Consider the following 12,100-nt stretch of genomic DNA (forward strand, 5'->3'; position numbering starts at 1 on the left):
GGAGAAGGGACAGCCACTTTGGACAAAGGCCCCGTGCCCTCGTCCCCCAAAAAGGCATTCGGCTCATCTCCAGCCCTTTCTAGGAGGATGAAATTTTGTCCGGATCCAAATCCTGTTTGGAGGGAAATAAAAAAATTCAAAGAAGGTCTGTCTGTGATTCTGTAGCATTGTGCTGATAACACGAGGTAGCGCTGATATCCTGGCAATGATGATGTTCCAATGACAGCTAGCGTTGTGGGGGCTGCAGCGGGCTTGTTTCTGTTCTGGAAGAAAAAAGACTTTTCATGATTCGGTGCCTTTTTTTCTTAAAGAACAAAGGCCGTGTGAGTGTCCTGTTTCTGCTGTTAACAAATGACTACACACTGGGGGGCTCAGAACAACAGAAATATATTTTCTCCCCGTCCTGGAGACTGGAAATCTGAGATGAAGGTGTGGGCAGGGCTGGTTCCTCCTGGTTTCACGGCGTGTGGATGCCGTGTTCTCCCCGTGTCCTCACGTGGTGGAGACAGAGAGTTGTGGTGTCTCTCCCAGGCCGTTTCCTTCTTCGTACTCAGCCTATAAAATGGGTGCAAGGCCACAACCCTCTCCAGAAGCCTTTGTGATATACTCTGAGCCCAGAACCCTCCAGGTACCCCAAGGCCTCCGTGTGCAACCCCCAAATCGTTTAATGTTACAGTACAAATGTCTGGGGGCTGGCCCGGTGGCCTAGTGGTCAAGTCCGTGCACTCTGCTTAGGCGACCCAAGGTTCGCAGGTTCAGATTCTGGGTGTGGACCTACTCACTGCTCATCAAGCCGTGCTGTGGAGGCATCCCACATACAAAACAGAGGGAGATTGGCATAGATGTTAGCTCAGCAACAATCTTCCTCAGCAAAAAAAAAAAAAAAAAAAAAAAAAAAAATCACACTACAATTGTCTGGTTTAGCCATTTGTGTCTCTTCTCTGTAAACAATCTTTGGTCCTTCGTCACCACACATCTGCACCTCACATGCGCCTGGCTCAGAACAGCTGCATCGAATGTTTGTTGAACGAATGCACGACCTCATCTGATGTCCCCCCACTCGGAAAGCAGAAACCCTGGAATTTATAAATCCGGTGCTTCTGACCGCCTCTAACGCAGCTCAGGTGAAAGACGCCGAGGACCAGGTTCATCTGCTTCCCTCGCACCCGTATCCCCCTCAGACTATTTGTTCTGCCACCTGATCTTTGAAGTGACCCGATGCCAGTTCTCGCCGACCTGTCCCCACTTTGCAGGAGGGTTCCTGGGAAGGACGAGGGGCGGGGAGTCCTGTCCCCGGGGGCTCAGGGTTGGTGCCTTTGATGCTGCACGCCCCACGCCCACAGGGAGCAGAGCTGCCAAGCAGGTGCGCCCGCTTCCCACAGCCCAGGATGCCTGCTGGCGCTGAGCGACGGCCTGTTTCTCCATCCTCCCAGGGGGGTGTTGGCCGGCGCAGCTCAGGGAGGCCGGCCCCGGTGCGTTCTTGAGCGTGCACACACTTGTCCCGCGGGCTCCCGTCTGCGGGGTTTGCAGGCTGAGCGGCAGGCCTATTGGGATTTGGCAAAAGGATTCTAATTTCCGCTGGAAGGCTCGGCCTCTCTTCCTTCCAAGCTGGGAGAGCAGAAGTCAACAAACAACACGTCGAGGGTGGGGCGGCTGCATCTCGCAACCCGCCAGGGCTGGGGCGTATCCGCTGAGCTTCCTGAGTCCCGAAGGCCGCGATGGAGAGCCGGTGGGGCCTGTGGTGTGTCACGTTCCTGTGTTTTCTGACCCACGCTCGAGGTGAGGGACGGTCGTCTCTGCGGGAGGGCCGCGCGGGTGTGTGGGTTTCCGTCGGGTGGCTTTTGGAAAAAAAAAAACTCCTTCCAAAGGAGCCTCGGCTAAGTAAATGGCTATGGCTTGCCACCCTAAATTAGGGAGGACATGGAGAAGGGATCGGGAGCCCAGTCCGGGTCTGGGAATCGAAACAGGAAAGGTCGGATGCCGGTTCACAGCGTTTCGAAGTCAAACCTCTGGTTTTGATGTGTGTGTGGGTATCACACAGTTAAAAAAAGAAAAAAAAAAAAAAAAAAAGATCTGTGCTGCTCCAGGACGGGGCATGCCGGGGTTTTTTAACTTCCCTGTTTTCGGCTTCAAAATATGACTTCTGAATGTTTTCGTACGGCCAAAAGGGGAATTGAAACCCAGCTGGGTTTTTCAAGGGACCGCTAAGCCCGGATTGAGTTTGCTTGATGGGCAAAGGCTCGGTCAGGATTTTTTAAGCTTTTTTTTTCATAAACGGCATCCTGTCGTTGTCAAGAGTCAGCATCTCGTGAGTGGGTTACACCCAAAACTTCCACCCCGGCTTGCAGGGTGTGTCTCCCAAACACCCGGATTTTGGATTTACGGGGAGGGTGGGGCACCCGGCTTAGAAAGCATGAGGAACCCTCAAGTGTAGGGTTGAAACAGCAGTCGGACAGCAACCGTGGTCCTTTGAATCCTCTGAGTCCAGAGCACGGCATACCGGGGTGGAACAGAAGAGCGGGAACGGTCAGGAACTCAATTAAAATCCTTTCTTCCAATGTCGGGTGGTGGCATTTTCCTGTTTGTCGTGTGGAAGGCGTGTTGGGAGGGGAGAGGTTGGTGGTTTCGGCGCAGATGGGAGGTTGGGAGAGATCCCGGTGTGCGGAGCGTCATTCATTAATCGGCGTCATCTGTACGTCTTACTCGGCGTGTGGACCCTGCTGACACGCGTGAATTCTGTCCAGCTGCAAACCCAGCCCCTTTGGAGAGTTCCTTCTGGTCTCCTTGGGGTTCCGGTCAGGACTGCGGGTTTGCCGTATTCCCTCGGCCGCCGTAATGCACAGTCGATCCCATCCTTTGGGGATAATTGGGTGTCAGATCCCCTCGGCTAGCCACGCAGGGCATCGTAATTCTGTGGGAAACACCGCCCCCCCCCCCCGGGCCACGCTTGATGCCATTTCTAGAAAGGTAAACTGAGGCACCAAGCATTTGCCCGCTGCTGAAACGCACAGGCGGGATGCGGAGGGCTTGGTTGGTTGCAGGAGCGACAGGAAAAGTACGGGAGGTCTGGATCGGGGTTCCTCTCTGTGAATAAGTCGTGCGGCCCCGAGTCCTGGGCAATTATTGAAATTCGTGGACAGCCCCCACCCCGGACCTCAATCGTCCCCGGACGTAGGATTGAGCGGCTTCATGAGATTCCCGAAAACCTTCTGCAAGGGCTCTTGAGATGCTTGTTACAGACGCCCCAGGAAAGCGGAGCGTGGTCGTGCTCAACCTCCTGTAAAGCATTCTGATCGTCGTTAAATTACTCGTTTCAAAGAAAATCACGGCCATGCGGCCCTATTCCTAAGAGATAGGGCTTTGCGATTCGGCGGCTGCAAATTTCCACCGCACGGAAATTAATATTTGCTGCAAAATCCAGAGGGTCTTGAGGGAGACCACGAGACGGCCTCGGGTCTTCTAGAAGCTGGGAGAACCAGAAATGCACCAACAGAAGGACCCAAAACGGGAAGATACAGCTGTGTACTGGGGGGGCTTTGAGGACAAGAGGAAGAAGGAAAAAAAAAAAAAAAGAACCAGAAATGGAAATTGCAAAGGGTCGTTTGTAATGTTTGGTTTGTTGCGAAAAAAGAAAATACTGTATACATGCTTATAAATATATATTTAATTTATATATATTTTTATATATTATATATATTTATATATAATATATATTTATATACTACTGTATATACATAGTATATTGTATATGTATTGTATATATACACAATATATTGTATATATATTATATTGTATATATTGTATGTATTGCATATTGTATGTATTTATATTGTGTATATAGATTGTATATATTTTACATTGTATATACAGTGTATATTGTATATATATTATATATAACTATATAACTTTATATGTAACTATATATTATATGTATATTATATATAATATAACAATATATATTATACATATATCCTTATGTTTTCTTTCTTCCTATATGTGTATATATATGTGTGTGTATATATATATATGTACACATGGCATCCTGTATATATATTATTATATATATGTGTATATATATGTGTGTATATATATATATGTACACATGGCATCCTGTATATCTATTATTATATATATATGTGTATATATATGTGTGTGTATATATATATATATGTACACATGGCATCCTGTATATATATTATTATATATATATGTGTATATATATGTGTGTGTATATATATATGTACACATGGCATCCTGTATATATATTATTATATATATATGTGTATATATATGTGTGTGTGTATATATATATGTACACATGGCATCCTGTATATATATTATTATATATATATGTGTATATATATGTGTGTGTATATATATGTACACATGGCATCCTGTATATATATTATTATATATATATTATATATATACAATTTATATATATATATTATTTTCTTGTACATATATTATCGTTTTTCCTGTGCATATCTTACACACTGGCTCCACCTTTCTCTTCCACACCCGCTGTGCATTCCTCCCTTATCAGACATGACTAAAACCCCGTGCACGTTTCAATAGAGCCGCTTTTCTACCTACAGTCCTAAAAAAAAATAATAAAAACTGGCAGCCGGGTTCTCGACGGTTTTTAACAGCCACAGGCCGTGTCTCTGAGCACCTGCTGCCCAGGGAAGGTCGTTGAGGCTGGGTGCTAGGTCTCGGGCAGGACTTGCTGCCCTCACTGTGGGGGCCGTTCTGGTCTTGCTTCTGGGAATGGCGACCCCGGCCTCGCTGGCCTCATCCTCCATGCCTGGGTGCAGACTCTCTTAACCCTCCCTCCTTCCTCGCGGCCCCCAAACGACCTCTGACCTGACCAGTCTATGGGTGTGGCAGTCGAGTCCCAAAGGGGTCATTTGACCCGCCCACTGTGGCCTTGCCCATCGGCGGGGAATGAACCCGCCCAGCTATTTAGGGCAGCAGTTCTCAGTCCTTTGCTGTGTGGACGAGTCAGCTGGAATGGAGCCGGTTTAAAGGCGCCCGCCCCAGTCCCCGCCCCTCCAGATCCTCATTCGGTAGATGGGCCTGGCCCTGGGGAACCGGGTGACGCCCGCGCTGCAGTCAAGGCTCCCTTTGAGAGGTGATGTCTGAGAGCCCGGCCATCGGGGTTTCTCCTTGGGTTGAGCCTCATGGATCCCCGTCCCAAGGGGGAGGCTGATCTTTGCTCCCCGATTCGGAGACCCATCACCCAACACGTGCAGGCGGGAAGTGACAGCGCCAGGTGGAGAGCCGTTCTCAGCTTGGGGGGGACTTTGTCCCCAGGGGATGCTTGGCGGTATCGGGAGTCATTTTCGGTTGTCACAACTGGGCGTGGGGCGGACTGCTGTCGTCAAACGGGTGGAGGCCGACATGCCGCTCCATGTTCTGTGGTGCGCGGGACAATCCCACCCGTCAGAGAGTTATCCAACCCCACACGTCGGTACTGCTGAGTTGAGAAATCCTGCCTTAGCACGGGAGACTGTCTCTAGCCAGCTATCATCTGTCTATCGATATCATCTATCTATTTACCATTTATCTATCTAGATATCTATCGACCTATTTATCATCTATCCATCTCATGTTGCTATTTATCATGTATCTATATCATCTATCTATTTATCATGTATCTATCTATATCATCTATCGATCTATTTATCATCTATCTCATCTATCATCTATCTATATCATCTATTTATCATTTATCTATCTATATCATCTATCTCATGTATATCATCTATTTATCATCTGTCTATATCATGTATCTATCGTTTGTCTGTATCATGTATCTATTGATTTATCATCTGTCTATATCATCTATCATCTATCTATATCATTTATCTATCAATCTATCATCTGTCTATCAATCCTGTATCATCTCTCTACCTCTGTATCTCTCTCTCCATCTGTCTACCTATCATCCATCTATCCATCACCCATCTATCTATCTATCTGTCATCTATCAATCATTTATCTATCCCTCTATTGTCTATCTATATATCTATCTGTCATCTATTATCTATCTATCATCTCTATCATCTATATATTATCTACTATCATCTCTCATCTATATATGTATCTATCTTATCTCTCTGCATCTATCATCTATCTGTCGTCTATCTATTATCTACTACCTATCATCCATCTATGTATGTATGTATGTATCTATCTTATCTCCCTATATCTATCATCTATCCATGTACCTGTCTGTCTATCTATCAATCATCTGTCTATTGATCATCTATCTTTCTATTTATCATGTCTTATCTACATATGTATGTATGTATCTATCATCTCTCTCTCTCTCATCTATATATGTATTTATGTGTGTGTCTCTCTATCCATATCCAGCTAGCTAGCCATCTGTGCTGTGGAAGCCGCCCCGTCTTAGTACTTAGTACACCCCGTGTAGCACTTTGTCACGTCAGCCCCAGGAAACCAACAGGACGTTCGTGTCCCGCAGAGTGAGGCCCACGGACCTGCAGCCTCAGTCTCCCCTGGGAGCTGCTGAGAAACGCCGCCTCTCAGCCCCACCCACGTGGGTGTGCGCCCCCCACGTCCCCGGGGACCCGTGTGCCTGTGTCCCTTTGGGAAAGCTGATTTAGGCCACGCCGCCCAACGCTGCCTCCCCACACAGTCTGCAGCATTTTCCTCCCGTCTCCGTTTCGCCACGGACGTCTTGGCTTTTCTGGGGAACGATCGTGGCTTCGTCCTTTGTGACCAAACGCGTCTCCTCCTGGACGCTCTACGTGGGTGCAGACGCCTTTGATCTGCAATGCACTACAAGGCCCTTGTGATGCCCAGAACGCGGACAATAGGTCGACCTTCTGGGCGGAGGCTCCGCTGCTCTCCGGGGCTGAGGGCAAGGAGGATTGGGGCGCCCAAGGAGCAGCCCGTGCTTCCTTCCTTCTTACCCTCCCTTTAAACCTAAAGTACTAACCCAGGCCAATTTTACCAATTTTCTCCACTCCGTGACTCACGCCGTCTCCAGAAACAGCTGCTGTCACATGCTTTCTGTGACTACGTCTTAAAAACAATTCAGCCCCAAGCGGGACTCCCAAGGTTTGCCGGGAGGAGGAAAGTCAAGATGGGTTTTCCGGGAGGGCTTGATCCAAATGCGTGACATCGCCAGCCGCCGGCCTCCCGCTGTGGGATTCCTCAAGGACAAAAGGGGTCGGTCGTAGAGATTTAAGCCTTGCAAAATGGCTTCACGGGCGGCAGCTGAGCCCAGAAGGACCGGTTTAAATTAACCCCGTACTTTGGGGGAAACCATTAAAATCTGACGTCAAGAAACGGGCGAAACTTGGCTCAGAGGGCAGCTGCTCCTTAAAGAGAGGACGCAGATGCAAGGACGCTGGTTGGGGTGATAAAACCCCAGAGGCGTCTGTGTTCCCGAGCGGGTTGCGAGCCACGTGAGGGACGCGGTTGACGGTAATTAATTTCGGCGGCGTTTCAATTCCGCTGGTAACCGGTGTCGTCGGTGCCAGGGTCCTGGGGAGTGGTGTGGTTTTCTGTTTTCTCCCTCTTTTTGGAGGTCGCCTGGGGCTGGTCGTCTCCTTTAGATGCAAGTAAATAACTCAGTGGTTAGCGGAACCTGGAGCTGCAAGGCTTTCTCTCCTCTGCACCAGCCTCCGGGCCCTGTTATTATTACTCCAACAACAGCTCGGCTCTTTGCTTTGCAAAATCGCCCTTGGTCCTATTAACTGCAGGGTCTGCGTCGGAGTGGGGACATTCAGGGCACGGAAACTGCAACGTGAAGCAGCTTAGCATCTCGCAGAGGGTGGAGTCTGAACAGAGAGGGGGCAGTGGCTCTGGGTTTGGTTCCTAGAGTTGATGCAATTGCTCCGAGCGCCGGTGGGCAGCTTTCTTACGTTTAGCTTTTAGTTTTTGGAGGGTGGGGGGGGGGGGGGTCTTGGGTGCGACTCGAAGATCTCCCACCCACCAGCGCGAGCCGCCTCCCCAGGATGTCGGCTGGAAGCCCAGCGTGGTGACCCCAGAACAGAGGAGGCCGCTGTCTCCTCGGGCGTTTACCATCCCGGAACACGTGGGTTTGATTAAAAGTCGCTGAGCTAGCTGAGAGCAGAAAAGCGGGTCAGAAACATGTTCCAGAGGCCCCCGGGGAGGGGCAAACGGTGGAGTTCACGCGCTCGGCTCCGGCGGCCTGGAGTTTCGCCGGTTCGGATCCTGGGCGCGGACCTGGCGGAGTCCCACATGCCACAACTGGAAGGACCTACAACCAGAATATATAGCTATGTACTGGGGCTTTGGGGAGAAAAAAAAAAAAAAAAAAAAAAGGAAGATTGGCAACAGGTGTTAGCTCAGGGCCGATCTTTAAAAAAGAAAAAGAAAAGAAAACAAATAAATCTTCCATGGCAAGCCCGTCATATATTCGGAGTGGAAAACTAGGCTGGAAAAGCAATTGCCTCGTGAGCAGCCCCCCCTGCACCGTTTCCCCTGAGTTTGAGCCCAGGGTCTGCATGGTCTATGACCTGACGCACACGGGGACCCCTCCAGCGGGCGGGGACCCCCTCCAATGTCTCCGGAGAGCACAGGGCTCCCGGTGAATCCCCACCAGGCCGGCAGGACTGAGTCATCTCCACGCGCGGCCGCCTGATGCTGGCGGGAGTCCGCCCGGCTTATGCAACGAGACCCAGGCGGCACCACGCCCTGCCCCACATGCGTGAGTCACGCTCACACTCGCTCCCTGCCATGCAGCACAGACATGACATGCCCTGTGTTTGCCGCCCCCTCAGTGGCATCGGAAGCATCTCTGAGCGGAAAGAGGCTGCGGGAAGGCACTCGGACACGGGATGGGGGAGCCTTTGGTTGTTTGCTAAGCCGGGAGGGGGGCCCCCCGGGCGGCCTGCTGTAAACTGAGGCTGGCTGTCAGGAATGCCACACTCTGCTGGATGCATGGACCTCCCCGGCGGGGGCCCAGCGACCTCTCTGAGAACACACGGGTGCCGCCTGACTGTCTCGTGCAACAATAGCGAGGAATACTGCAACAATCTTGTGCAACTGTATGGAGGCTGGCAGGTGGGGATCAAGAACACAGAGGCCTTTGACTGTCTCTGATGAGGGGAGTGGCCGGGCAAGCTGGTTGGAGGAGATTTTGGGGGGATGCCTGGAACAGCTGGGACCGACAAGGCACTGCGCGGCATGGAAGTTATTTGTGTAAACGACCAAGGGCGATTGGAATGCAAACTCCGGGGCGGCCTGTGTAGCCGAGCGGCTTCGGGGTCCTGCATGAACCATCCGTCCATTTGAACTGGATGGAGGGTCAGGCACGCTCCCGCTGGCCGCCCCGGAAGGGAGGTGTCGGAATCCAAGAGGCTGATGTTGCCTCGTGACCCCAGGGCCAGGACGATGAGGACCAAGGAAGCCAGAGGGAGAAAAGAGAGGGCAGGTCGTTCCCCGTAAATAGGAAGTGGGGCCCCCCGGGGATGAAGAGGGGCGTCCTGAGGGATGTGGGACCTCACAGACTGTGGAATTGGGCCTGTGATCGCACCAGCCCCCCGCCTCCAGTCCCTGGGGCCACCGATCAGTGCAGTCTGGCCTCAGTTTACCCTACACTCCAACGCCTGCGGCTAGTCCTGATTCAGGAGGCCCCCTTCTTGGGGATGCACCCTGTGCGGGGGTCTGACGTCCCCAGAGCGGCCCGTGTGGCGTCCTAGCTGGCATCACGCAGGGGCTTTGCTGACCCCACGCTGGACCCGGCCAACCTTCCTCCAGGGCAAGCACGACCCCAGTGCATGCCTGGAGGAGAAGCAGCATCCAGGGCTCCCCTTGTTCCCTCCTTCTGGGCACGGCCGCCGGGACCGAGGCTGCCGGAGGGGCTGGGTGCAGCGTCTGATTCTGCCCTTAAGCTCCTGCAAACTCAGGCTCCTCAGCTGGGACAGGTGCGTGGTAGCAACGCGGACGTCCTGGCGTGGGCGCAAACCCTGCTCTGTGTAAACGTAAGATTCTTCACCGAGACACCCTGCCGTGTGGACGGGCCTCGGAGACACGATGCTCAGGGAGAGAAGCCAGACTCCACGTCCGTGAAACGTCCAGAACGTGCAAATCCGCAGACAGAAAGGGGGTGAGCGGTGCTTAGGGGCTGGAGAGGAGAATGGAGGGCACGTGCTCCTGGGGTTGGGGAGGGGTCTTCTTTTGGGGTGATGGAATGTTCTGGAATCAGATAGAGGCGACGGCGGCACGACCTTGTGAAAAGGCACTCAATACCCCTGAATGGTGCGCTTTAAGTGGGAAAATTGTACGTTCTGCGAAGTATCTCTCCATAAAGCTGTTTAAAAAACAGTGAGCGCCAAAAAGTGACCTTGGAATTGGTCGGGATCTCAGAGAACTTCCAACTTGGCTTCTCCAATGATAGAGGCGGAGAGGGGGCCAGTGGGTGTGGGAAGAAGGGTTTTAATGGGCAGGAGAGGAAGTTGGGGCAGCCCGCCCACCCTTGGCTTGTTAAAAAGAATTTTTTTTTTTTTTTGAGATAAAATGCACATGCATAAAAGTCAGTGTGTTGACCATTTTAAAGGGTACTGTGCAGAGATTTTTAGGGCATTCACAGTGCTGTGCAACCATCACCGCTATGTAGTTCTAGAACATTCTATCCCCTAAAAGTGACCCCGTGCCCGATAGCAGTCTCTTACGACACCCTCATCTCATTTTTTTTTTTTTTCTTGAGGAAGATTAGGCCTGAGCTAACATCTGCCACTAATCCTCCTCTTTTTGCTGGGGAAGACTGGCCCTGAGCTAACATCCGTGCCCATCCTCCTCTACTTTGTATGTGGGACGCCTGCCACAGCATGGCTTACCAAGCAGTGCCATGTCCGCGCCCGGGATTTGAACCGGCGAACCCGGGGCTGCCCAAGCGGGACACGCGCACTTAACCACTGAGCCACTGGGCCGGCCCCTCACCTCCTGTTTTACCCACTGAAGCTTCTCTGAATTGAGCCAAAATACGGTCTCGGCTTCTCTCCAGTTTGCAGATTTCCTTTTATGATTTTTAGCAAGTTGGAAACCCAGACGTCACGAGAACGTCTGAGCCCGTTGGGCAGAGGGAGGAGGGCACAGTTTGAAAAGTTTTTGGAAGGTTTTGAGGGAAGTCGTGGAGAGGGAGGGGCAGCGTATGGCCGGGCCTCAATTCAAGACCCCTTCTGTCTTAGTGACAAAGGAAAATATCCCAGGATTGTGGCCACAGGGGCCCCCCTGTATCAAATTTCCCGGGAGCACCCCTGAGGCTCAAAACGGGGGTCAGAAAGTCTCCTGGGTGGGTCCACCAGCTCCTGCCTTCGAAACAGCTCCGAGGTCGCCTCCTCCAGGAAGACCTCCAGGTGTGCTCACACAGAAGTGGAATTGCCTGCTGTCTTTTGGTCTCCTCTGCACCGCTGCCTTGAGTGACATTCCTCATCTTTCTCCATTAAAGAACCGGAAAGAGGTGGGATTGCACACTGTTGCAGCCGCTATGGAAAACTGTATGGAGATTCCTCCAAAAATTAAAGATAGAGCTACTGTATGATTCAGCTATTCCACTGCTGGGTATTTATCCAAAGAACTTCAAAATGCAAAGGCATAAAGATACACCCCTGTGTTCACTGCAGCATTATTCACAATAGCCAAGACTTGGAAGCAACCTAGGTGCCCATCAAGGCACGAATGGATAAAGAAGATGTGGTATTTATACACAAGGGAATACTACTCAGCCATAAAAAATGCTGAAAATCCGGCCATTTGTGACAACATGGATGGACCTTGAGGCTATTATGCTGAGTGAAGTAAGTCAGAGGGAGAAAGTCAAATACCATATGATGGGACCCATAAGTGGAAGATAAAAACAATGAGAAACAAACGCATAGAAACAGAGGTTGGAATGGTGGTTACTATACGGGAAGGGGGAGACAGGAGGGAGAAAGGGGTGATTCGGCTCATGCATGCGGTGATGGATTATAATTAGTCTTTGGGTTGGGAACGTGATGTAATATGCACAGAAAGCAAAATATGTTACAACAGACACCTGAAATTTATATAATGTTATAAACCAAGATTACTGCAATAATAATAATAATAATAATAA

The 12,100-nt window shown here is 50.7% G+C and overlaps 1 protein-coding gene across 5 annotated transcripts in view; it reads left to right on the top strand.

Moving 5' to 3' along the window:
• Positions 1 to 1,338: 1,338 nt before the first annotated feature.
• The window catches only part of XG (Xg glycoprotein (Xg blood group)), a 33,537-nt gene continuing 22,775 nt past the window's right edge, over positions 1,339 to 12,100 (top strand). For 2 of the 5 annotated variants that reach the window (XM_070603609.1, XM_070603611.1), the window contains exon 1: positions 1,379 to 1,779. In XM_070603609.1, the coding sequence (XP_070459710.1) occupies positions 1,719 to 1,779 (61 nt within the window). In that variant the 5' untranslated portion in view covers positions 1,379 to 1,718. Of the gene's footprint in view, positions 1,780 to 12,100 lie in introns of all 5 variants that reach the window. The other 3 variants (XM_070603606.1, XM_070603610.1, XM_070603607.1) reach the window with 3 other exon arrangements.

This window comes from Equus przewalskii, chromosome X (genome assembly GCF_037783145.1).
Source record: "Equus przewalskii isolate Varuska chromosome X, EquPr2, whole genome shotgun sequence".
NCBI classification, from domain to species: Eukaryota; Metazoa; Chordata; class Mammalia; order Perissodactyla; family Equidae; genus Equus; species Equus przewalskii.